General features: G+C 44.7%; 5 protein-coding genes across 7 annotated transcripts; 3 read left to right on the top strand and 2 right to left on the bottom strand.

Annotated features, from left to right (window-relative positions):
• Nucleotides 1-2,622: 2,622 nt before the first annotated feature.
• Nucleotides 2,623-4,542, top strand: LOC117834720 (lipid phosphate phosphatase epsilon 2, chloroplastic). 2 transcript variants are annotated; one of them, XR_004635754.2, is made up of 5 exons: nt 2,623-3,078; nt 3,377-3,602; nt 3,850-3,923; nt 4,107-4,422; nt 4,507-4,542. XR_004635754.2 is itself a non-coding variant. In XM_034714251.2 (4 exons), exons 1-4 carry the CDS (start codon nt 2,827-2,829, stop codon nt 4,362-4,364), a joined length of 810 nt encoding a protein of 269 aa, XP_034570142.2. In that variant the 5' UTR covers nt 2,624-2,826; the 3' UTR covers nt 4,365-4,542. The 2 variants fall into 2 exon arrangements, 1 of the variants encoding a protein (XP_034570142.2); XM_034714251.2 differs by having other exon boundaries at nt 2,624-3,078; nt 4,107-4,542.
• A 393-nt stretch (nt 4,543-4,935) lies between these two features.
• On the top strand, nt 4,936-7,452 carry LOC117834734 (lipid phosphate phosphatase epsilon 1, chloroplastic). Its single transcript, XM_034714263.2, has 4 exons — nt 4,936-5,511; nt 6,131-6,353; nt 6,739-6,812; nt 6,976-7,452. Exons 1-4 carry the CDS (start codon nt 5,218-5,220, stop codon nt 7,198-7,200), a joined length of 816 nt encoding a protein of 271 aa, XP_034570154.1. The 5' UTR covers nt 4,936-5,217; the 3' UTR covers nt 7,201-7,452.
• Nucleotides 7,453-8,075: 623 nt separating this feature from the next.
• On the bottom strand, nt 8,076-11,770 carry LOC117834709 (uncharacterized). Its single transcript, XM_034714240.2, has 4 exons — nt 11,485-11,770; nt 10,118-10,929; nt 9,000-9,428; nt 8,076-8,528 (listed from the first exon to the last, which is right to left on the bottom strand). The coding sequence occupies exons 2-4, from the start codon at nt 10,869-10,871 to the stop codon at nt 8,365-8,367; spliced, it is 1,347 nt and encodes a 448-aa protein (XP_034570131.1). The 5' UTR covers nt 10,872-10,929; nt 11,485-11,770; the 3' UTR covers nt 8,076-8,364.
• Nucleotides 11,771-16,048: 4,278 nt separating this feature from the next.
• LOC117834744 (ornithine carbamoyltransferase, chloroplastic) lies at nt 16,049-19,412 on the top strand. Its single transcript, XM_034714274.2, has 5 exons — nt 16,049-16,418; nt 17,188-17,522; nt 18,136-18,267; nt 18,371-18,646; nt 18,997-19,412. The coding sequence occupies exons 1-5, from the start codon at nt 16,223-16,225 to the stop codon at nt 19,177-19,179; spliced, it is 1,122 nt and encodes a 373-aa protein (XP_034570165.1). The 5' UTR covers nt 16,049-16,222; the 3' UTR covers nt 19,180-19,412.
• A 478-nt stretch (nt 19,413-19,890) lies between these two features.
• LOC117834754 (soluble inorganic pyrophosphatase) lies at nt 19,891-24,112 on the bottom strand. 2 transcript variants are annotated; one of them, XM_034714286.2, is made up of 9 exons: nt 23,953-24,112; nt 22,208-22,300; nt 22,032-22,060; nt 21,380-21,445; nt 20,996-21,103; nt 20,853-20,918; nt 20,521-20,641; nt 20,362-20,443; nt 19,891-20,224 (listed from the first exon to the last, which is right to left on the bottom strand). In XM_034714286.2, the coding sequence occupies exons 2-9, from the start codon at nt 22,296-22,298 to the stop codon at nt 20,182-20,184; spliced, it is 606 nt and encodes a 201-aa protein (XP_034570177.1). In that variant the 5' UTR covers nt 22,299-22,300; nt 23,953-24,112; the 3' UTR covers nt 19,891-20,181. The 2 variants fall into 2 exon arrangements, with proteins under 2 accessions (XP_034570177.1, XP_034570183.1); XM_034714292.2 differs by lacking the exon at nt 23,953-24,112 and adding an exon at nt 23,245-23,751.
• Between the last annotated feature and the right edge of the window lie 750 nt (nt 24,113-24,862).

The raw sequence follows: 24,862 nt of genomic DNA on the forward strand, positions 1-24,862 counted from the left end.
GTTAACAAAAAAGTGTTCATCTTGTACTTAGAGGATTCTAAGGTTTTCTGTAAGGTTTTTTGTTGCGGGTAAAAATTGCATCCGGTAACTTCAAATTTGAACTACCTTAAAAAAAATCCATTTTACTCCCCTCACCTATCCACTTTGTCCGCTTAACCCCCTGAACAAAACTTTAGCTCACTTTACTCCCCTGAACTATTTCATTTGGTCCAATCTACCCCCTAATTAGATTTCTCTCTTTTTTTTCTTCGTGTATAAGTTGAATTTTGAGTTCAAATTTTGTGAGCGTATCCAAAACATGATGCTTTATGTTAGAAAATTATACTGAAAATTTTTCATGATTATATTCATAAGTTAGGAATATTTAATACTCTTAGATATACAAAATTGTACGAAAAGTAATCATGAAAAATTCTAATATATTTTTTAACTTGGAGCATCATCATGTTATAAGTTAACTGGCAAAATCTGAAATTAAATTCAATTTGTATGAAAAAAAGAGAAATCTAATTAGGGGGCAGATTAAACTAAATGGAATGAAATAGTTTGAGGGAATAAAATGAGTTTGAATTTTTTTTAGGGGTTAAGTGGACAAGTAAATAGATGAGTGGCTCTCCTCGGTGCAGCTTCGGCTCGCCGGCTGTAGGCCTGTAGAAGCCAGCAGCAGCTGTGCCTGCTTGGCTGCCTGTGCAGGACCGACAAGGACATGTGGGCCAGACTGCGCTGCACTTATTCTGTTCATAATTTGTCATCTCACCAAAATACGAGCTGAGTACTGTGCTTACTGCTTAATACAAACATGCTACGCGCGTCCCATCAATCTCAAGATGTTCGTGCACAGCGACACCAAATCCGTCCTCGGCGCCTCGGCGGACACCTATGTTACTTACGATTCTCAAGAGTCCAGTGCTCATCTAGGATCAGCAGTGGCCGAAGGAAACACGCCCTATCAATATCAATTTCTTTGAATGGAGAATTAAAACTACAGGTGTTCCAGACAAATACGTGAGACATAGAATTACTATTTTTTTATAAATTACACAGTATACAAATCCTCGATATTAATGAAATCACCGCTGACACCTCGCGATCGACGGGCATATCGCATACCACCGAAACAATAGCGTCGGTTAAATCCTACAATAAATTCAGAAAAATGTGAACACCAGCACTAAGTTGAGAACTCGAATCTTAGTGGGTAGATACCACGAATAATCTTACCGGCTGAGCTCGTGAAATTACTACTTTGTCTGCTCCTAACGAGCAGCATGACCGAGTATCCATGTTCCGCTCCCGTCGTGGCATATCAGGTTACCAAGCAAACCATAAATTCTCATTAGAGAGACATTCCTTCTAGAAAACTTCAAACATGACATCTTTATTCAAGCACGTTCATATTTCTCTTTCCTTTATTTAGAAAAGAAAAAAAAAGTCAAACAATAGAAAATGTTCATTCCGAATGCCCTTCTAAAAACTTGCAAGCATGTCACAGACCCACTCATACACAGGGACTTAGAGCAACTCCAACGTCTCCTTAAAATAACGTGAAAATTAAATTTAGGGAGAAAAGGAGAAATCCCACGCAACAACTCCCCCATCGTCACCGAAAAAATACGGCAACCCGCATCCTGCCTCCGCTTTCCTGCATATTTGCGCGAGCTAGCGCTTCCCCAATCGCCCCTTGCGCGCTCATCCTTTCCTGCGCGCCATTAGTTTCCCGCGATTTATTTTGCTTGCGGTGTTACGGCGGACCGGCGGCGCGCCGATTCTGATGACCACAACGGCGGAGAGAGGGAGCGAGGGTGTGGACACTAGTGTCTCACCAGGATTCCGTTTTGATGGTCGCTTGGGGAAGTAGATGGCCGGAGGGTGGAGTTCACTGGCGAGGCGGAGCTTCGGGTGGCATCGGCAATGGCGGGTCGAGGAACCTCAATTCCCGGCCGAAGGGGCCATGCCCGGCGCCTAGGAGTAGTGGAGGGTGGAGCTTGGGAGGTGAGGAAGGCATGGATAGCAGCGATTTGAAGGGGATGGTCGGAGATGCTTGGATTTGGCCGACGAAGTTGTCTAGGTCAAGCTCGGTTCGTTCTGTGTAAGCAGGAAGAAAGAAAAGGAAGGGAGACAAAGGGGAGATTGATGTTTTTTTTCAGAGATTCGATGTGGCAGGTTTTATTTGTATTTGGCCGACTTTAGCATAATTTTGAAAGTCAAGACATGATCAAATTTTATCATACAAACTATGGATGTCATGTCCAAACATAGATCGATCCATTTTGATCAAGATTTTTGTTGTGTTTTTAAGCAAAAACTAAAGTTAGTAGCTCCAGAACTTGAAGTTTTATCACACTAGTCAGGGATTTAGATGGGATCGATCCAGGGTGCAGCTCAACTCAGGATCCACGCGTGCTGATGTGGCAAGTTTAAAGGGATCGATCCAGGGTGCAGCTCAACTCAGGATCCACGCGTGCTGATGTGGTAAGTTTAAAAATCTTGGGAAATTTATTAATGGGGATCTGCTGGTATGATTTTGGAGAAAGAAATTTTTTAGTAAACCCACCAACATATAATTTCAGCATACTTTATTAAGCTCTAATTTGTCTTCTCCGTCGTCTCAGCCTCTTCCCCCAATCTATCCACGACGATGGCCATTGGCCAGTCCCGCCAACATCCGCGTGCTTTTCTTTTGACACGAGGGCGCGAGGCGGTCACCGAAGCTGCCAAGCCTCCAAACCTCCAAGATCCCCTGTCCTGGAGCCATCAGATGCTCTCTTCCTCCACAAATTCAGCTCCCGCCTCGTCGCTGCGCCGCAGCTTGCCGCTCCAAGAACCATGCCCTGCTTGCTCCTTCCATCTCCACGGCCTCGCCTCCCTCTGACCTTGACCTCCCCGTCGTCGTGCCGGCACCCGCAGTGTGAAGGACACCTCTTGCTGCCCCGGAGGCGGCCATGGGTGCGGCTTGGCGTGCGCGTGGCCGAGATGGTTTCCACTGAGGGAGACACGATGCCTGGAAGGGATGAACTACGAAGCCCGTTGCGGGAAGCGAACAGGTGGGCACCCGTGGAGGCGACGCTGAATTGGGCGGTTAGTGCTTCTTGGCATGGAACACCACGTTAATAAATTCTTTTGAGAGATAACATATTGATGCTATATGCATTGGATATATTGTCTCTACATTTAGTGAATTTTTTATGACATGGCAGTTTTGATACAATGTCATCATCCAATGTTTTATTTAGAAAAAAAAAGAAATGTTTCCAATGTATACGTGGATGTTTCTACATTTATTTAATAATAGTATTGAGAGTAGCCTCAGTTTTATGATGTTTACATGGAATTTGGATTTTGGGCCCTGTACTGAAATCATAAAACTGTGTGGCAGAGTAAATGGCTGGTGGCGGGTTCATATGTTTTTGCAGTTTTCTGGAAGCATGATGTGGAAATTATGTGGATTTTGCTGGGTGCGTCGGCCAACTATCTGCTTTCACTGATTCTTAAAAAGATGCTAAACCATGAAAGACCTGCACCGGATTTACGGTCTGATCCTGGGATGCCATCCTCCCATGCACAATCCATATGCTTCGCTGCGACGCTCCTAGTTCTTTCATGTAAGAACTTGAAGAAAAACTCACACTGTTCGAATTTACATTGAGTTTGACCATGATACGGCCTGCCAATGCTATACCAGCATACTAAGAGTTACTAAGTGTGTTGATAATAACATTGCTTATTTTGTGCTCTACATTTTTATCCCGAAATTAAGGAAAACAAACATTTTTTGCTTTGAACAGTTGAAACTTATTTTCTCCTGTTTGACGGATGTGCGAGTCATCTATTTTATTTTGAAAATTGCAGGGTACTACTACCTTGGGACAAATTATCTGACGATGATCCTTGGGCCAGCAACTCTGTCAATGGCAACCTATCTTGTAAGAACCATGTCCTGCAGACTAAATGTTACCATGTCTTATTATCTCGATCCGTTGGCTACGTGTTCCTTGGAAGCTCCAACACATGTTCAATCGTATCCTGAATTTTGACATTCTCGTATCATCAGGCTGTTATTTTTTAGACGTCGGCTGCAATCTAACTCTGGTCCTGTTCGTGTGCAGTCATGGCTACGGGTGTCGCGGCGCCTTCACACGGCAAACCAGGTCATGGCGGGAGCTGCCTTAGGATCTGCCTTCGGCGCTCTGTGGTTTGCTCTCTGGCGTTCGCTAGTGCAGGAGGCATTGTTGACTTCCTCACTGTCGGCCCGGATTGCGGTCATCCTCGGATCAGCAGTATCTTGTGTTGGCATTGTCGTCTACATGCGGGGGCGGATCTTGCACCGGGGCGGACGGGGTTCAATCCCCTCATACTGTTGCTAGAGTCATGGAATCCCCCTACAAATTTACATCCATTGAAGTTTGAAAAGAGAGGCTAGAGGTAGAAGATTAAGGGAGGAGCCTCTCCTAATCTACATGAGTGGTCATTGGCTCAATAATGATTGATGATTTGTGTACCTCGCAGCTGCAATGAGTTTTTGCTGGACTTTGGATGATCGAATTGGATGGAGTCGCTCTACAGTGCCTCAGCTATGAACTCACCGTGCTCATCATGAGTCGAGTCAGGCTCAGGCCACGCCTCCAGTGGCCTAACAATGGTATGGGCCGGTTCGTACTGGGCTTTAGTTTCTATCCCCAATCTTTATCCGATCTTGCTTGCATCAACCACCATCGTGTCACTACACTACCAAAGCTATGCGTGGTTCAACACCCAACCTCCCAACCCCAAAGGCAATTAATTAGGATTGTTAAAAAAACAAATGCAATTGAACATTCGTATCACACCACCCGTGTGATAATAAATTTTTAACTCCTGTTGAAAGTTGAAACAGACTATTAAACGCGCACAAACACCGTAAATAGGAACTCCTTTTCGCAAGAGCACAGCCACCAAAGTTCAACCGCACCAAACAAACACCCCAAGCTTGCTTGTCTCGTCCTCCGTCCTCCTCCCACCCAGCCTCTCCTCCAATCATCCCAGGGCCATTTTCTATCCTATTCCCGTCAACCACATCGGGGGCTCGGGGCAACCTGCCAAACACAGTCCGCGATCCATCCAAACCCCGGCAGCTCCTTAATCCCCCTCTCCCGGAGCCGTCGAGATGCTCCTTTCCTCCATTGGCTCAGCTCCCGCCGCTCCTCCGTCTCGCGCTCGCCGGTCGCCGCTCCAAGGACCATGCCCTGCTCGCTGCTTCCAGCTCCATCGCCTCGCCCTTGTCTAATCGCCTCGCTGCGTCGGCCGCCGCACTGCAAAGACCGGTTCTTGCTGCCCCGGACCCGGAGGCGGCCAAGGCTGCGGCTTGGGTACGTGCGCATGGCCGAGATGGCCAGGGTCGGGAGCGGCGAGGTGTCGTCGCCGGAGGTCGGGGTTTCCGTGGAGAGTGACCCGATGCTGGGAGGGGAGGAGTCGCTCGGCCCGAGAAGGGAAGCGAGCCGGTGGGCGCCTGTCGAGGCCGCGCTGAACCGGATGGTTAGTTTTTTCTTGGCATCGAGCTATGGATGTTCTTGATAAAAGACTAGCTTCATGGGTACAAAATGTGCAACTCTAAGATTCTGAGATTCACATTCGTCTTACAGCAGTTTTAGTACATGTAAATGAGCTCGACTTTACTAGACTCTGAAACTTGGTAGCCAAACTGAAAAAAAAGCTTGCATAGAGCCAAACAGCTTACCAAAAGGCACTAAAGCTCCAGGATATTCTGATTCCTCAATCTATAAGGACTGTGCAATGCCTTACCGTTACAATCAATTTATCTTTGAGATTCCTAAAATTGCAGCTTGTAATGAACTCTACTTTTATGAGCTGGACAGTTTTCAAATGGTATTTCGTCATTGAAATGTAGAACCTTTAAATTTGAATTCAAATGCCCTGATTTTTACAATTACATCTGGAAAGTTTCAGCAATGAATTTAGGATGTTCTAGCTTCTTTCTTTCTTTTTAGATAAAGGAATAGTTCTAGCTTCTTTCTGGGTTGCTGACAACATTTTACTACTTGAGACGGACATTTTCACTAGAACTTGAGCTTAGCTCTGTGATATGTACCTTAATTTATTGGCTCTGTACTGAAATCATAATACTGTGCACCAGAGTAAATGGCTGGTGGCTGGTTGTTTTGCTTTTGTAGCTCTTTGGAAGCATGATGCTGAAGTTATCTGGATTTTGCTGGGTGCGGTTACCAACTCTCTGCTGTCAGTGGTTCTGAAAAAGTTGCTAAACCATGAAAGACCATCAGCTTTGCGGTCTGATCCTGGGATGCCATCATCTCATGCACAATCCATTTTCTATGGGGCGACCATCTTAGTTCTTTCATGTAAGCACTACAGAAATTATCCAGTGTTCGGATATACTTTGATCATGATACATTTCAATACACTTTTCCTGCCAACACTAAGCATAAAGGCTGGTTAGGGCAGCTGGCTTAAGTGTGTTGATGATGATATATTTTCTTCTGGTAAGTTTTGTTGTTTTGCTTTGTGGCTCTTCCTTGCCAACCAACAAAATGACAGGCTAAATTAGATACAACATATTTATTTTGTGCTCTAGATTTTTATGGCAAAGAAAACAAAGAGAAGCAAACTTTTCATTCTAAATCATTGAGGCTAGCATATAACAGTTCCTCCATGAGCAATATGTATCAAATACCCTTTTCTCCAGTATAACAAAATGTGTGATTCATCTATTTTCTTGAAATGCAGTGTACTATTTTATTGGGACAAATTATCTGACTCTGATTCTTGGGCCTGCAGCTCTGTCAATGGCTGCCTATCTAGTAAGAACAATGCCCAACCGACTAAGTTTTACCATGTCTTAGTCACTCTCTTTGGTCAAGTGAAGTGTTCTTTGGAGGCTCCTAAATGCTGCTTTTCTCATATCATCAACCTGTAGTTTTCAGTCGTTGGCTGCAATCTAACTCTGGTCCTATTCGCTTGCAGTCGTGGTTACGGGTCTCACAGCGCCTTCATACACTAAACCAGATCATGGTGGGAGCCGGTGTAGGATCTGCCTTTGGTGCTTTATGGTTTGTGCTCTGGCATTCACTTGTGCAGGAGGCATTCGCTTCTTCACTGTTGGTCCGGATTACAGTCATCCTCGGATCATCAGTATTTTGTGTTGGCTTTGTCATGTACATGATCCGTCATTGGCTCAAGGATGAGTGATTGTACTTCACAGCTGCAGTGGGATATTGATTGTTAGAAACTACTGCACTAGAACCAATTGTGGTAGCAGACTGTTTTCCCTGGACTTTGAATTATCACCCTGAAACTATTCTGCTTATGAGTCATGATGGTTTAAAGCCCACGGGACAGCAAAAATTCAGTTGCAATCTAGAATTCTTTTTATTTACCAATGTTGCAAATAATTTATTACGACTCATTTTCCAATCATTGTAAAAATCTTCTTCCTTTTTACTCTTCTTTTGCATGGATTTTTGTTATGACTGAATAGTAATGCTTCGTTGCTTCCATGCTGTTCTGGGAAAAACAAAGAGCACAAGAGAAAACATTCATTATGTTTATGAAGATATGGAGAGATTGTAAATGGCTGTAAAAGAAAACATTCACCACGCTCGGTGAATATTGTTCCTGGCTCGTTCCGGCAATGATGCTTATTGCTTAAGAAAGTATCCACAGCCAAAGCTGTAGGGGTGTAGTCTGATATCTCCATTTGACATTATTTTCCAAGATCAAAGTAGCATCGTGTGCTCTATCTGGATACTAGCAACGTTACTCTTTAAGTACTGTGACGATGACTACCCAACACAAGAGATTAGAGAGGAGTGAAAACTAGATGTGGCACAAGGGAGCCCTTTATAACCGCTGAGCATAGTCACAGAGGGTTCCTATACGGTATTCCACCCACGAAACTTCACTATGAAAAAAGAGTGACTAATCAACTCAGAAACAGAGACTATAACCACGCTAGATGCAAGCGCGAAAAACTGTCTAAACCAATTCAGAAACAGGAAAACAAAACTTCCTTGTGCCATCTCTTAGTTCGAGAACAGGAAAAGGATTTTAGAACAAAACTTCGGTTGACAAAATCAACTCCACTTGAGTTGGGCATGGACTACCAACCATGTTGACATTCCTCGTATTATTTGCTCAACCAGCTATGCAAAGAGCTTTACGGTGATTGGAATGGAGCCAATCCTGACCGGAGATGACCCACCCAACATTTTTACAGAGGATGCGACAAATGAGGATCGTAGCGATCACAGCCGATCGCAAAAAGAGAAAACTTATACAACCTTTTTTCCTCTAAGAGTATAGTTAGAGCTTTGTTAGGCTTCGGAAAGGAGGAGATACGTCTTCGTCCTAGCTCTATTCGCTGGAGGCGCTATTTGAATCTGCACTGGCTTGGGGCTGTGATGAAGGTAGGTAGGACCAGGCAATGGCTGTGGCGCCAAGGGTGACTGCAAGCCCAACGGAACCCCAGAACCACTTCTGTCGCTTCTTACGCTCCTTCCGTTGTTGCCTTGACATCTCTGCAAACCATAAGAAAAAATGATTCAAACATAAATCTACCACAGTACTAAATACGCAGCATAAAAGACAAAAAAAGGAATGATGCATGGTGGTTGTTTGCAATGTCCCATTCAATATTTCTGGAACAAATAGCCAACAATAAGATGACTTAATCAAGACAATGTGTTAGTTTGAACCTAGAGAACAGATATCGTATATATCATAAGGCACCTAACACAGAATGCATGTAGCTTTTTTCATCCAGCTTCCACAAACATTCATCTCTTACCTAATTTATCAAGGACCAGGAAATACTATGCAATATGCGGTGTTCCAAAGGCCACTATGAGTTACAAAAAAGGATAAAGCCAAGTGCCTAGGTGCCAACTAGAATGCTAAACAGTCAAATTTTGAACGATGACAAGCATGACCTGTACAGAATAATCACTGAAACAACAAACATAATAATTGCAATGGCAAAAGGTACTTACCAATGGCTTCTTGGTTTCTTTGAGACATCTCCCTGTTTGCAGCTTCATAGTACTGAACCCTATCTGACAGCCTTGCAATGTCAAAGTTCTTTGCTGCAATCACAGTTTCCATCTCTGATTCCACTTCAGCACGAGCTAAACCCCGTGCAATAGCAGCAGCTACAAGTTGTGAAACAGTTATTTGCTGGCACAACTCAGCTCCAGGATCCACACTTGAATCATCAGTATTCTCAGCTGTACTTGGAGATGGAAGTGATAAGGCAACACGTGATAGGTGGTGACTCAGCTTCTTCCATTCTGCTTGCCAGTTCTCAAGTGCTTCTTCTGCTTGCTTTCTCCTCTCTATTTCCATTAACAGACTTAACCTCATCTCACGGAGGTCATCATCCATGGCACGCGATGATCGAGTTCCACCATCACTGGATATTTCTGAATTTTAGAAAAATAAAAAAATGGGAGTTAACACAAAAGCAACGTTGACCACTAGTTCTAAATAAACAAAGAGGCATCCAGAAATTCAAGTATAATGACTCATAGGACGAAACTGTGTCCATGCAACATTTAGCATACCATAAACATTCCCATCACTTAGTGTAAGAGAATTAGCTCATGGTAACCAGCAATTACAATGCAAACAAGGATCAAGAGAAGACAATTCAACCAAATAAAGATGACTGAGGCGAATCAAACCCTAACTACTAAAGACTTCATAAGAGTGTTAAAGTTCAAAGACAAGGGAGAAACTACACTAAATATCAGGAGGGGAAAACTGGTCCATCAAACTTTAGAACCGACCTGTCAAAGGATTAACTCATACAACCAATTCCACTTTATGACAAAGCTTACATAACCCAAAGCAGAACGTGATTAATGTTACATCTTAGGAAGGAAACCATGGAAGGATATTTCGCCAACTCAGTTGCTACTTAGTTTTGTCTGTACCCTTTGAGCTGTTCTAAATATATGAGCTATCACTATAGTGAGCAAGGAAAATTACACTCACTAATAGGCTAATTTTCAATATTGTTTTTAACAGTGCAATACCATCAAACCCAGCATATATATAGATAGGAAAGAAAAACAACATGACAAATAAAGTGTAGCAAACTGAATGGTACCTTCAAATGCATCATAGAATTCTGCACCAGGTGTGCCAACAGACGTCCCAAGAGGAGAACTGGGCTTCCACCACCGCTCATGCACACCAGCCTCATCAGTCTCAGTATTGCTAGCCACACTCATCGAATCCTGAAGTTCAAAGAAGGCATCACTCTCAGCATTATTTGGTGCCGCACCATTCGAAGGCCTTGCGACATTGACAGGCCTCACTAATGCTTCAAGACTTCCACGCTGAAACTCAAACTCAGGCTGATCCTGCCCATTTTCAGCTGCCACAGTTCCCTTGCCCTTCTGGAGTATTCCATCCTGCCCATTAAAAGGCTCTTCCACACCACAGTCACCTTCAGCTTGACCATTGTTCGCTTGCTGAAACGCAAACTCAGGCTCATGCACTTCAACGGCTTCACAACTTTTGGACAAACCAGGCAGTGTCACAGGGAGCTTCAGCTCTCTAACCTCACCCACAGCATCGCCCTGAGAGAGGGTCTTGGCAAGGGAGGCGCCCCGCCTCTTATGGTTGATGAGGTACGGTGACCAGGTTCCTGGGAACGAGGAAGGCGAGTCAGGCAGGGTCGTGCTCTCCGGCGTGGCGTAGAGCGATGCCGGCGATGTCTGCGTCCTAACAGGAGCCACCGGCACAGGCGTGGCCTTCTCCGGAGGAGGTGGCGGCGGCTTGGGCACGGCCTTCTGGACCTGCGCTGGCGACCCCGTCTCAAGGAAGGGGTCCAGCACGTAATGCGTGATGGTCGGCATGGGGATGCGGCTGCAGCTCGAGGGTAATCACCGACAGCTGCACCTCCCTGACAAAGCCCTGAATCGAAATTGAGGAACAAAAATCGCCGTCAGAATGAATCAGACCCTCCTTGGAGAGGAAAAATAATAATAAGCCACGATTGGGGGATTCCGATCCAAAATATTCGGAAACATCTCCAGCGGAACACGTATGCACCCTATCCTCTGGAAAAGTCGGCTGCATGAGATGCCGATAGGCAGCACAAATCATTCACCGCGAAAAAAGGAGAAACGCTCGATATTCCCCACCCCGCGATTACCCCTACATACCCACACGAAATCGCGCGCACGGACACACGAACCATACGAGTCCCAAATCCAGCAGTCCCATTTGAAAAATTTCAAAACCCCGACCAATTCCACCGCGCGGAAGAGGAACTCCCAATCCGCCTCACCGACGGCCCAGCACCCCCGTCAGATCAGGCGAGACCGCCCCCCGTCGCCGCCAAACCCGCCACCCGCAGCCCGGCAGCCGAACGAATTGAACCCCGTCGGGCGGCGAGATCCCCCCACCTACCCAGCACGGCGTCGAAGGGAGATAGGATTCGCGGGAGCTGGAGGCGGCATCACTCACCTGACCGAGTCGGGGTCCCGGCGGCGCGGCGCGGCGCCGACACCAAGAACGAGGGGGGAAACCCTAGCGAGCCAGCTGCGGGCCACCTCCTCGTCGTCCCCTGGCCTCGAGGAAGAGAAGACGGCGTTGGCCTTTCTCTCTGTTGTTCCCCTTTCCCACGGCCGCAGCAGCCCCGGTCGCGTTTCGATTCGAATTTATGGGGCCGGGGGGCGAAATAGGAGTAGGCGGCGCGGCGCGGGGCGGGGGGGAGGGGAAGAGAGGCGAGGCGAGACAAGCCTGGCGCAGGCAGGCGAGCCGCGCAAGGCAACAAGCGCGGAGGGGTAAGGGGGAGACTAGTGTGGGGAAGGTAAGGTGCGCGATTTTTGCTGCGGGATTTATTACCTGGAGTGATCTATTTATTTATCCGCTCCCTTTTTATTACTGCGCGGAGGAGGAGGAGGCCACGAGGGGAGTGGAGAACACGAAAGAAAAGGGCAAGGAACAGCGAAAGCTGCCGCACCCAATCCCTTGCGTACCTTCCACGGCGCGGTCGCTGGGCCCCCGGTGTCAGCGTCGGGTGGGCGCGGCGGCTCCCCTCCCCTGTTCTTGGAGGGAAAGAAAGGGAGAGGCGGGAGGCGGGAGGCGTCGTGCACGTGGCCGTGTGGGGGACTGCCTGGACGGTGGGCCTGGTGGGGTGGGGTCACTGGTTCGGTGGGGTACGCGGCACGGGCGCGAGGGGTTTGTGTTCGGTTGGCGCGGCTTTTGGACAGGATGGGACGATCAGGACGGATCGGTCGGGGATGGACGACCCGTGGAGCGAGCTGCAGTGAGCAAAGGGTTGTTGGGGTGTTCGGTTCGGCTCCCGCGCGGCACCGCGTGGGGCGCTGGCAGAGGGGCCCGGGGCTCGGTCCAGTTGACCACGTGACGCACGCGCTGGCGCACGCGGGGGTTCAGGGGCCAGGCGTGGCAGCGTGGATGGTTCGGCTCTTTTCTCGTGCGCGGGAGGGGAACAGGTATCTTTCCGGACACGTCGTGAGCCGTCCGGTTGGTTTGGTGTTTTCTGTTGGTCAAGACTGCAGGTGGTGATGCTATCAGTGATCGAAACGACGGAGATAAAAAGAAGAAGAAGAAGAAGAGAAGAGTCTGCGGATGATGATGCAACTGAAGGAAGAGTGGAAGACGCGATCCGCTATAGTTCAATCGCAAAGTCAGCCGGTCAGGCACGAGCCGAGAATCTTCTTGTGCAACAAGTCCTCGTGACGTTATCATGTTATATGTTATATAAAAAAGGAAAGGATAAGGGGGGAGAATATGTAAATTACATGGTCTTCCTCACGTTATCACGTTATATCATGTCTCCTACTGTCGTCGGGAGAAAGAAAAGCAAAATCTAATTGCATGGTCTCTTCAATAAGATTTTACGGTGGTTCATCTTATTTATCTTCAAGCGTGAACAACGATATTTAATTTTTAAGTTCTTTCTTTATCACCAAACTAAATTGTCCCGAGGTGGGATGTAGATATATAATGCTCTCTCAATTCCAAATTGTAAGTATTTTAGGCATTTCTAAATTTATAAATTTTGCTATACACTTGGATATATATTGGTTCCCTCAATTCCAAATTGTAAGTATTTTAGGCATTTCTAAATTTATAAATTTTGCTATGCATTTGGATATATATATATATATATATATATATATATATTGGATCTAGATGCGTAGTAAAAATTATATATTTATAGAAAAATTAAAATAATTTATAATTTGAAACAGAAGGGGTATATACAAGTGCTCGCACAAACTCACATGGATGCACCTAGCATATCGTTTAAATAATAACATTAGGAAACTACCATAGGATAGCATATATCACGAGGATTGTTTCACGATATTTAATTTTCTCCGGCCCATTAGGAAACTACAGGATTGAAAGTTGGTTGAACAGCACATCTTCCGTTCCAAATGATAAAGTCGTAATATGTATTTAGATATAATATATATTTAGATGCATATCAAAATTTATATATTTAGAAAAGTTAAACAATTCGGAACGGGGTGACAAAGATCTAAACTCGAACATACTAAGCTCGCTATTCCCATATTGCGTACGGACTATCTCCTTTCATAAATGGACCTGGTGGATAATAAGATTACTAATGGGCTTCCTTCCCTTCCCTAATTGTTAGACCATTGAAAAAGTATCTTGGTCCTCTCTAAATGGATTTTGGTAAGTTAATGACATAAAGCTTAGGTGACTAATGAGTTTTTAAGTGCATGAGCAGGTATAAAAAAATTGGATGACATGTAGCATTTTTGGATAGCCCTAAAAAAGCAAATGAAATGTGAACAAGGCATATATTGAAGACTAAATTTAATTTTGGTTTGAATTTGAGTTTAGGAATGTCGCACTCTTAATAGGATACGTAATTTGCAATCTTTATGTTGAAAAGTGCTGAAAATAACCTAATCAACCTATAAGAGACACCTTTTGCCCTTGCACTCCATATGAGATACACTTAACATGGTGTTAATATGAGAGTTCCAGAGTTTCCGTAACTCGTTGCAAAATATTCCGAAGGCTCCGGAGTTTCAGGAGAAAGTTTAGAAATTCTTCAAAACTCATCGCTCCAATACATACTTTTTGGTGAAGAGGTATAAATACCCCCTTCCACATTAACTCTCTTAACTTAGCTTCGACATGAGCTGTTCAGAAACATTCAAAAGCCCTCTTTACTCCCCTCTTGCCTTCTTGGTGAGATTTAGTGGGAGATTTAAGGGAGAGCAAGAGAGAGTGCTAGTGAGCTGATTTCCCATCTCTTAAGCACCTTGTTATTCGTCGAGCTGGTGGATTTTGTGTTTGTTACTTTTGAAGCTTTAAGCTCCTAGCCACCTAGGCGTTTGCTCGTGGAGCATCCAAGCTTGTGGAGAGCCTAGGAAGTTTGTATTACCCCCGATGATTGAGTAAGTGACTCTAGCTTGATCTTTGTGGTTGCTAGAGTGAGGAAAATGGTTTAGGTGTGAAAGTCCACCCTTCGTGGGTTCTTCAACGGAGATGTAAGCTTCAAGTGTGGAGTTAAACTCCGATAAATAAATCCTTGTATCTCTTGTGCTTGTTGCTTTGATTCATTTACTTGGTCAAGTATAGAGTCCATTTCTAAAGTTTGTGCTCGATCTACATTTATAGAAAGTTTCTAGCTCTTTTGTATCTGGTGTTTCAGGCTCAGTATCTCTGTTGCTTAAACTATATTTGTCAAACTACTTTTGGTCAAGCATTGCATAGGTTGTAAGTGAATTCTTGCTAATCCCCAGAGAATCCGAAGATTTCTTCAAAAATTCCGTAAGTTACGGAAACTCCGGAAGTCACTGATAAATTTATTTGAAGCTATGATAAATTTCAGATTCGATCACAAAAGGTCAAGTTGAGAATACTGTGAGAGCCGACCTTTGCATGTTAGAATAGAAATCGAACTCGACCTTTGCATGTTAGAATAGAAATCGAACTCGAGTTAGGGGGTGTTTGATACTCCCTGCTAAACTTTAGCACCTGTCACATCGGATGTTTGATACTAATTAGGGGTATTAAAGTCTGATTAGTCCATGATTTGATAATGTGGTGCTAACATGAGCTAATTACAAAACTAATTGCACAGATGGAGTCTAATTCGCGAGACGAATCTATTAAGTCTGATTAGTCCATGATTTACAATGTGGTGCTCCAGTAACCATTTGATAATGATAGATTAATTAGCTTTAATAGATTCATCTTGCGAATTAGACTCCATCTGTGCAATTAGTTTTGTAATTAGTTTTTTCCTAATTAGCATCTGAACATCCGACGTGATCCTGATAAACCTCGTATCCAAACACCCCTATGGAGTTCAACTCAACGGAATAAAATAGCACACCAATGAAGGAAGACTGAACGAATTTTTCTCGTATGTGGGCCCCTACGAACCAGTGTTCACACAGCAGGGTGCTAACGCTGGTTGTATTCGACTTCGGTTGTTAGAACCAACCGAACCGAGCTGCCCTTAGCTGCAAATTGTATTACTTTCATTTTAGTCTTGTACAGTGCAATCTGCAAAAATATAAAATAGGAGATGCTGCAGAGAGAAGATGGGGACTTTTTCTCACATAGGAAAAACAAGATGCTTATCATGTCAAAATCGTTTATACATGAATGCTTGTCATATAATACTTGTATGTGACGTGGATGTGGTGGTTGCGTCGAGAAAACATCTAAGCACCGCCAGCGCCAATGCGGTATACTACTTGGATCTGCAACTAATAAAGCCTTTTAAGATAAAATGTTTTGATGATGTACTGGAATGTACCTGTTCAAGTACTCGATTGTTTTTTTTAGCATACGTGATTACTCTTATTTAGCCTGATGGGAGAGTGCCGGCGTGACGCAAGAGACAGCTGATCACCCCGAGCGTACGAGTTTGAATTCGACTCGTTTAGAATTTGAACCGAACTCGAATCAAACTTAAAACGAACCGAATACGAGCGGGTCGCGAGCCTCGAATATATTATACTGAATGCTAGCGTGACCTCGTGTCCTCGCCGACGCGCTCAACCCTAGACTAGCCGTATCCAACCCGTATCAGACGCCGGCGACCGCCAGACGCCAGTATCCCTAGTTCCCACACTCACACACCCACCCCGCCATCCATCACGCCTGTCCTGATCCATCTGCCGCCTGTCCTGATCCATCTGCCTCGGCGCCCCAGTCCATCGCACGCGTGCCACCCGCGATGACGCCGGCGGCGGCGGCGGCGGCTATCTCCGGCTCCAGCGGCCACCTCGTCCTCCCCTCCCCCCGCCTCCGGCAGCCGCTCACCCTCGCCCCGGGCACCGCGCGCCCAATCGCCGCTTCGCCCGTGGCCCGCCGCGGGGTCGCGGTCGCCGCCGTGTCCACTCCCGCCGCGTCCCCCGCCGCGGGGAAAGATGGTAAGGGATTCTAATGCCGCATTGGAGTATTCTTCTACGACTAGTTTCCGGGTTGGGGGCTCGCTGCTATCTAGGGTTCTGCCGGGGGATATGGCCGCCGGTCAGTGCGCGGTGCGGTTGTGCGATCCGATTAGTTTGAAGTAACCATGCCGTGAGATGCAATAAACTATAAACTGCGAGGCTTGTTGATTTTGTTGATTCGGGGCAATCAAATGTGATCGAGTACTTCAGTTTGTGGCTAACTTTGGGTCCTAGCTGGAGTGGATTTGCCGATAGCTCTTAAAAGTCAACAGCAGGTTTATTTTAACTTTTGACTAGAAATATAGAATGGATGCTATGCTAGCCACTAGACTGATGGCGAATGTTCATGTTTCTGTTTTGGTATTGCCATTAGACTGACAAAAAAATGCTCATGTTGAGATACACATAGACTGACTACAAATGCTCATGTTGAGATACACATACATGAATTACTAAACACTGCATTTTCCTTGAATTGCTCAGCATACATTATGATTTGTGCATAGTGTATTGATTTTGCTTCGCGTCACCATTGAGCTGTTCCTACTGTAAAGGTTTTAGTTTTGCTGCTTGACACGGTGTAAAATGTACAGGGACGACCAATCTGACTTTGGTTTAACTCTGAATGATCATTTCATACCCATATATGCACTCAAATGTTTTAGGCATCGAAGGGAGCTTTCATTATATAGGAAGTAGCATTTCATGCGAAGCCCACTTTCCTTCTAACTGTAGCAATTTCTTGCAGCCAAGCAGGTTCCTAAGGATTTCCTTCATATCAATGATTTTGACAAGGATACAATCATGAAGATCCTTAATCGGGCGCTTGAGGTTAAGAAAGCGATAAAATCTGGAGACACGAGCTTCCAACCGTTCAAAGGAAAATCAATGGCGATGATTTTTGCCAAGCCATCAATGAGGACCCGTGTTTCATTTGAGACAGGATTCTTCTTGCTTGGTGGACATGCTATCTATTTGGGTCCTGATGATATCCAAATGGGCAAGCGCGAGGAGACTCGTGATGTTGCTCGAGTACTCTCTGGCTATAATGACATGATTATGGCTCGAGTTTTTGCTCACCAGGTATGATCTTGAATTTCATGATTAAGATTTTTTACGGTTGACCCTTTTACCTACATAATCTGCTAGTACTCATATTCTGGATCGTTTTCTTACAAATTTGATCTGCCTTGCCATGCTGCTTGAGCACAAGTCTTAGATATCTGCTTCTAAACTATGAGAGTTGGCAGCTAAAGCAAGATTTTCCCAATCTGAAATATATTAATATGAAGTACCTGCCTCATTTTATTGTAGATTTTACACTTTTATTGAAACAGTATGTTAATTCTAATAATCTAGAAGCCAATTTGGTAGGTGTATGGATGCATGATGTGTTTTAGCTGATATCATTATCTTTGCAGTTAGTAATATCTTTTTGGTTTGATTATATCCATTGATAGTATATTGAAAATTATCTTACTGAATGCTTCAAGGGAATATTTAATGTTTTTGATTGATTGTTTGCTTTGCAATCATAATGTTTTGTTGACATGTACTGAGATACTTGATCTTCCAAATTTACTGTTGTCATTCTGCCTTCATGCATTAATCTTAAAATAATTCCATTCAGTGTTGGTTACCCTTTCTTTTTGGCATCTAAACATTATCTCCCTAACTTCCCATTTGGTATTGGCAGGATATTCTGGACTTGGCTAAATATGCATCTGTACCTGTAATAAATGGCCTCACCGACTACAACCATCCGTGCCAGATAATGGCTGATGCACTTACTATGATTGAGCACATTGGTCGTATTGAAAACACAAAGGTAGATTATTACATGTACCATTGCAGTAGTTGCATATGCTCCTTTTCTTTATATCTCAAAGTTTTTGGGATGTGACCAATTCTCATTTTCAATTGCTATGCAGGTTGTCTATGTTGGAGACGGGAACAATATTGTGCACTCATGGCTTCTATTAGCTGCTGTACTTCCTTTTCACTTTGTATGCGTTTGTCCCGAGGGATTTGAACCAGATGCAAAGACAGTGGAGATCGCCAGGAGTGCTGGAATCAGTAAAATTGAAATAACAAATGATCCCAGGGAGGCAGTTAAGGGAGCAGACGTTGTTTATACAGATGTCTGGGCCAGCATGGGCCAAAAGGAAGAAGCTGATTATAGAAAACAGAAGTTCCAAGGATTCACGGTTTGTCTATTTTTCTCATTTAGGAGTACACCATAAGTTGTTGCTCATGTCGGTTGCACTGATTGGTTGATAGATGCTTATTAGAATTCATTATTGTCTTACTGGACGCCAACTACATATGCTGGTACTGGTACATATGGTGATTTACAAGAAACTGGAAAAGTAATCATTTGTGTTCTTACATTCAGACAGTTCAAGAATAATACTAGCCTTTATCTCATAAAAATAAGTATGGTGCTCTAGTGATGGTGAAGTGTACAAGCAACACTTCTGCAGATGTCTTGTTTTGGAATGATAGTTGCAGATATGGTGGCCCGCAGTTAACACACTTATTTTACCCTTTCTTGCAGGTGGATGAAGCCATGATGGAGATCGCTGGTCCACAGGCCTACCTCATGCATTGTTTACCTGCAGAGAGAGGGGTGGAGGTGACAGACGGTGCCATCGAGGCTCCCAACTCAATCGTATTCCCCCAGGCTGAAAACCGGATGCACGCTCAGAATGCCATCATGCTTCATGTCATGGGCGCTTAATACCCCTTTTGCACACCACTATTACACCTTTCTTAAATTCTAGGGCATTACTGAGGGATAAAGGCTGTTTCAGCTTTAGCGCTGAAGCTCTAGAGTTTCTTTGGAGGCTTGTGGGATAGCGGTTTTCGAACACGTCACTGTATTACGATGAATCGCATTGTTCGACCAGGTGGTAGCTTGTTGTACTGTGAAAGGGTTGCAATCTTTGAATAAAAACACAAACTTCCGCGGTATACTTCATTTGCGAATCACAGTTTTGTGTCAGTTTTAGTGACTTGCTCCTATGGGACCTGACAAGTAATATTGGCGTTTTATAAGAGGTCTACAAGCCTTGAAACATCATCTGAAATAGCCCATGTTTCCTATGCTTATAGCTTCGGGGCTACAGTACTCAGTCTGATAAGGGTAATTACAGGCAACTCACACCTGTCTGACAGCTGCTGTTTCTCCACTGAAACATGCAGAACTCTAAAAACTCTGCGATGGCCTGTAAGCAGAAGCTGAGTGAAATTGCGAGGTAGTTTCTGCAACCCACTAGTTAGATTCTGTGCAGGCTAAAGCTGTGCTAAACATGGCCTCCTAAGCATCTTCTGTGCAGGCTGAACTAGTTAGCTAGCTTTCAGTTACCAACGGCAAATCCTAAGCATCTCTTGAACACAAGGAATGAAAACATACGAAATGTTCATGGTACATCGAAACACACGGTGAAGATGAGCGAAAGGCATTTATGTATCAGTGATTTTCTATCAGGCAATCGCAATCATTCTGTCAAATGTTGGTTTGACGACAAAGATTTCAGCAAACGTCAAGTGCTTGGACTTGACACGGCATATATAATGGAAACAAAGGCACTGCTGCTTGTCTCGACATGAACAATAAGGTAATATCCCTTTTGTCATGATTTTAGTCCGTGCGTGTTAACATATGTTGTACCACGGTACTTCGTACTCTCGATGAGCTGCTCAGTAAATCATGCAGCATCCGCAATCTAGCAGCTATAGATTACTTCCTCAGGCTTTCGATGATGTACGAGCCATACAGGTCCCTGCAGCATAACATTCAAAATGGTTCAGTAAATGGATCAGTTTTGGCATCATGCAAATTATCGCGTTGTATAAAATAGTATCGAAGAAAGTATAGAGTAGCATCATATTATGCCCGAGTATGGGGAAGAAAACTCACATGGAGTACTTGATTGCCTCGATGGCATCTTTTGCTGGGAGGAACTCATTCACTGCAACCTCTTTGTTTTCATTCTTCTTATCTGTCAACATAGCAGATTTTTAACAATTAGACTAGTTGTAACACTTGGGATGAGCTTGTATACAATCTAGAACATACAATCTTCAAAGAAGCGGCGGATCTCTTGAAGGCGATGCGGAGGAAGATCCTTGATGTCCGTGTAGTGACGGTACTCAGGGTCATCAGCACAGACTGCTATGATCTTATCATCTTTCTCACCCTAGTGATTTTGATCAATGATTAAATAAGATGTAAGAACTAAGCCTTGAGATAGAATTACTAGGAGAACTGTCATTCCATAGAAAAGCCCTACGCTGGCTTGGTCAAAGCTCATGCATCAGCAGATCTCAAATTACATGCAAGAGCACGAGGCAATAAACCATAGCCTAAGGTGAAACAGAGTATGCAATAAGCTGATGGCGAAACTAGACCTGATCAATCATAGGCATGAGCCCAATAGCACGAGCTCGCAGGAAACACCCAGGAACAACTTGTTCCTGCCAGAAAAAGAGCACGCGATGTTAGAGTAAAGCTGATAATGGAACATTATCTAAACGTTACATACATCAGATACCTGCATCAGGATGAGGACATCCATGGGGTCGCTATCTTCACAGAGTGTGCGTGGTATGAAACCATAGTTGTGTGGGTAAACAACAGAGGAGTAAAGGACACGATCAACCTGTAAAAAAAAATCTCTGATTATTTATTATTGTCAATGTGAAAAACATGATGTTGCAGCAAGAAAACCACCACAATCCAAGGTGTTACTAATCTACACATTATTAAGACGTGTCCTTTTTTTATTCCTTTGAAATATAAGACTACATTTGGATGGAGCACTGCTAATTGACGGAATGTTTTACCCTCTTGGCACATTTTAGGCACAGCAACTATATTTCGGCAATATTGTTCCAAATTAACAAACACGTTCAAACAACATGACATGGGACCTCACCTTGATCAGACCAGATGCCTTGTCCAACTCATACTTAACCTTGGTGCCTCTAGGAATCTCAACCACCTGGCAATTGAAAAAAAAAGACGTGCGATGCAAATTTACTTTACAGGAATAAAACAAGTACAGGGAAAGATAGGTTACCAACATGCTTTATTTCAGCACCACATCTAAAGACAGGTAAATAAAGAAGTCCAGTCTGCAACAGATGCTATCTACTAGTATGCAGGCACAGCTGGTTAGCCACTGATTGGTGAACATAAGCATACCCTAGTAACACAAAATGAGACATGGTTGAACTGGTGCATCATATATTTCTGTACTACAGGACAGTTTGAGATATTTTTGAACCAGTAGATCATATATTCATACCATGGCCAAAAATGATGTACAAGTAGGGATATCATGAGATTGATTTGTTGCAATATAACTTAAGCTCTATTGTCCCAGCAAAAATCAGTAGATCTAATGTATCTGGAGTTTATAAATTGTGAAGTCCAAGACTGCTAAACAGGCCAGGAATATCAGTCCTCATGCTGTCATATGAGGCTTAATGTAAGTGTGAAGATAAAGCTTCAAATTGGTGTCCATCAGTATGATCAGAATTCAGAACAACATTATTTGTAAATTTAGTAGTAAAAGGTTAACTTACACAGTTGAAAACTTCAGGAGCCCCTGGTCCTGCATTTGAAGGCGCATACGATAAGGCAAAGAAACATAAAATCACTTTGGTATTTTATCCATGAGGGAACGAAAAGGTGACAATAACATAGTCTAAGAAAACATAGCAAAATGATGTATCATTGAACAGAGATAAGCGTTTAGTACCAATCTCCAAATCATGCCACGGGTGAGCAGCAACATGTTTCTGGGACATGGAAGAAAGGATACGCTCATTGAGAACAGGAGTTCCAGCCATGGCTACATGATTTAAAACAATTTCATTAATTCAAAAATTAATCTAAATCAGGGACAATAGGAATAGGAGGCAAACTAAATAGTATAACAAAGTAAGGTTAAGTATGAGCTCCATGAATAGTGTAAGAAAGTCAGATTATGTGCATCATTACTACAAAAACCAGCGTTGTTTTCCTGTGTACATGCAACTTTACCAGTTTACCCATCTCAATAATCCTGTTTAGCCCACTGTCACTGATCTCAGTGGACTTTGTCCAAGAGTACACAATTTTAAAGTTTCCAGAACAAGGATCACTCCAATCTCTATTGCCTGAAGATCAAAACGCAATGCCTAACCAGACTTTAGCAAACGTATGCAATTTTACGCCAAAATTAACCACCACTTCAAGATCCCAACAACCAAGTGACTAACGGAACACAGACGTTCTTGGCTTCTTGCTCTGATGTCAGCAGAAATAATTTACAAACACATTGAACATGATCCAAAAAGATGTAGAGAGAAAAAATGGAGGTCTGAACAGGGACTGAGTACTTAGTAACTTTTAAAGCAGGGACAGCCAACAAATTGGGAACGCAGAAAAGTTCTTTCTCCTGAGTAAGTTCAAAGGCAAACAGATACAGAAAAAGCCAAACGGAAAGTGGCCTTCTAAGTAACTTCAAACAGCACAAAGAAAGAGCCCACTAAACAATGCCAAGTGAAATTAGTTTATGCGATTGCCACAGGACGCGGTTAGATTAGTACATCTGTTCTATGCAAGCCGTAAGCAGCAGAAAGAAGGATCACAACAAATTAATCGAAGCTACCATGATCTTAGTCAAAAGTTAAGACAAATACGAGGAGATGACATCAGTATCCTAAATATTGGACCCAAACAACTGCGGCACCACATTTTGCAAATATAGGAATCATTCACAAGTATAACCGGTACAAAGAAACACATGCTCACAGCTAGAACTATATCCCAGATGGGAAAAGTATAGCAGATGGGGGAAAGCCAACGAGGTTGCAGTGGTTCTACACTTCTGGTGTTTGTAGCGAACTCAACAGAACAAGAAAGGGACGCTCGAAAAGGAGAGCGAAGGAACACCACACAAAGAGGAAATGACCTAATCCAAAACAAATCGAAGCAGATCCAAACCAAGAGATCCGAACCAAAATAAGTCGAACGCAAAACGTGTTCGCATAATACGGTAATCCGAAAAAGAAAAATGCTAGCGTTGTCCTTGATAGCAATAAAGAGTATTGAAGAACACCAAAGTGTACGCAAAAGAATGGGAAAGAATACAGGATAAAAAGCGAGAAAGGAAGGCACGCGAATCATTCCCAACTTCATGAAAACGAAGAAAAAAGTAGAGAGAAAAATACACCGCCAGCATCTGATCACAAACTACACCGCCATCAGATCAAACACACGAGAGCATACCAAAGAAGCAGAAAAGGAGAAGCAAACGGCTCCAACGGGCGAACGGCAGGTAAAACAAATCAAACACCAAGCAAGAAAAGGCACCCGAGCACCCAAGAAACCAAGAAATGCTGTCGTACAGCACGATGCCCCCAAGAAACCAACGCCATCAAAACCGCAAGCGCGCGACGACGCGGCCACCGATCCACCCGGCCGGATCGAGGGAGAGAGGAGGGGGGCCTCGCCACTCACCGGAGCCGATCGGTGGCGGAAGCGCGGAGGAGAGAGGCGTCAGGCAGGCGAGCGCGAGGTGGCGGAGGGAGCGGCCTCGAGTCCGCTGCTGCTGTCCAACGCCAGGGGCTCGAACGAATCAACGTGATATTTCAGCCAGCCCAGCCCAGCTTTTGCTTTTCCGTGACGCGAGGGGGAGGACGGGTGGGCCCCGGGCGTCCCCCTGGTTCGCGGGCCGTCCGATGGCCGCGCGAAGGCGACGTGGACGGCAAGGATCGCGCCACGCGAGGGATAACGCATTAGTGGAAGCAGCGGGGAGTGGGGAAGCTGGGGTGGGGGGAAGGGCGGGAGGCGCGCACCGCATCTGGTTCCCGGCTCGCGTCTCCCACTCCCCACGAGCCGGGGAATATACGGGGAATCGGGCGCCCCCGCGTGGGTAGACCTCGTCCACCGCGGGCGTGGACCGGAGACGCCGACGCCCGTCCGTACAGTCTCGGGCTCCATTCCGGAATCCGGAGCTTCGGGGTGGGACCACGGGTCCACGGCACGCCGGCGGCGGCAAGGGGAGAAACCGGACGCGCGTCGCCACGCCGCCACACAGGCACACACAGGCCGCCAAAGCTCTGCGCAGGCCGTCGGCGGGCCCTCACAGACTGGGCCGCCAAAGCTCTGCGCAGCCATGGTGGGCTCGTGTATGATTCGTGTCACCTGCGCGCCTGGGCCCTGGGGCGGCTTAAGCAAAAAGCGACCCACGTACGCGTGTCGGCGTCCCCTCTCAAAAGAAAAAAAAAATACGTGTCGGCTTACACGTGTCGTTAGCGATGGTAATGGATCACAACCCTCGTACCTCATTCATAATTCAACTCAGATTCAAAATTATATATTATTATGATCCGATTCTTATGAAATCCGATTCTTAAATTTGTCAATC

The sequence above is a fragment of the Setaria viridis genome, chromosome 1, assembly GCF_005286985.2.
Source record: "Setaria viridis chromosome 1, Setaria_viridis_v4.0, whole genome shotgun sequence".
NCBI classification, from domain to species: Eukaryota; Viridiplantae; Streptophyta; class Magnoliopsida; order Poales; family Poaceae; genus Setaria; species Setaria viridis.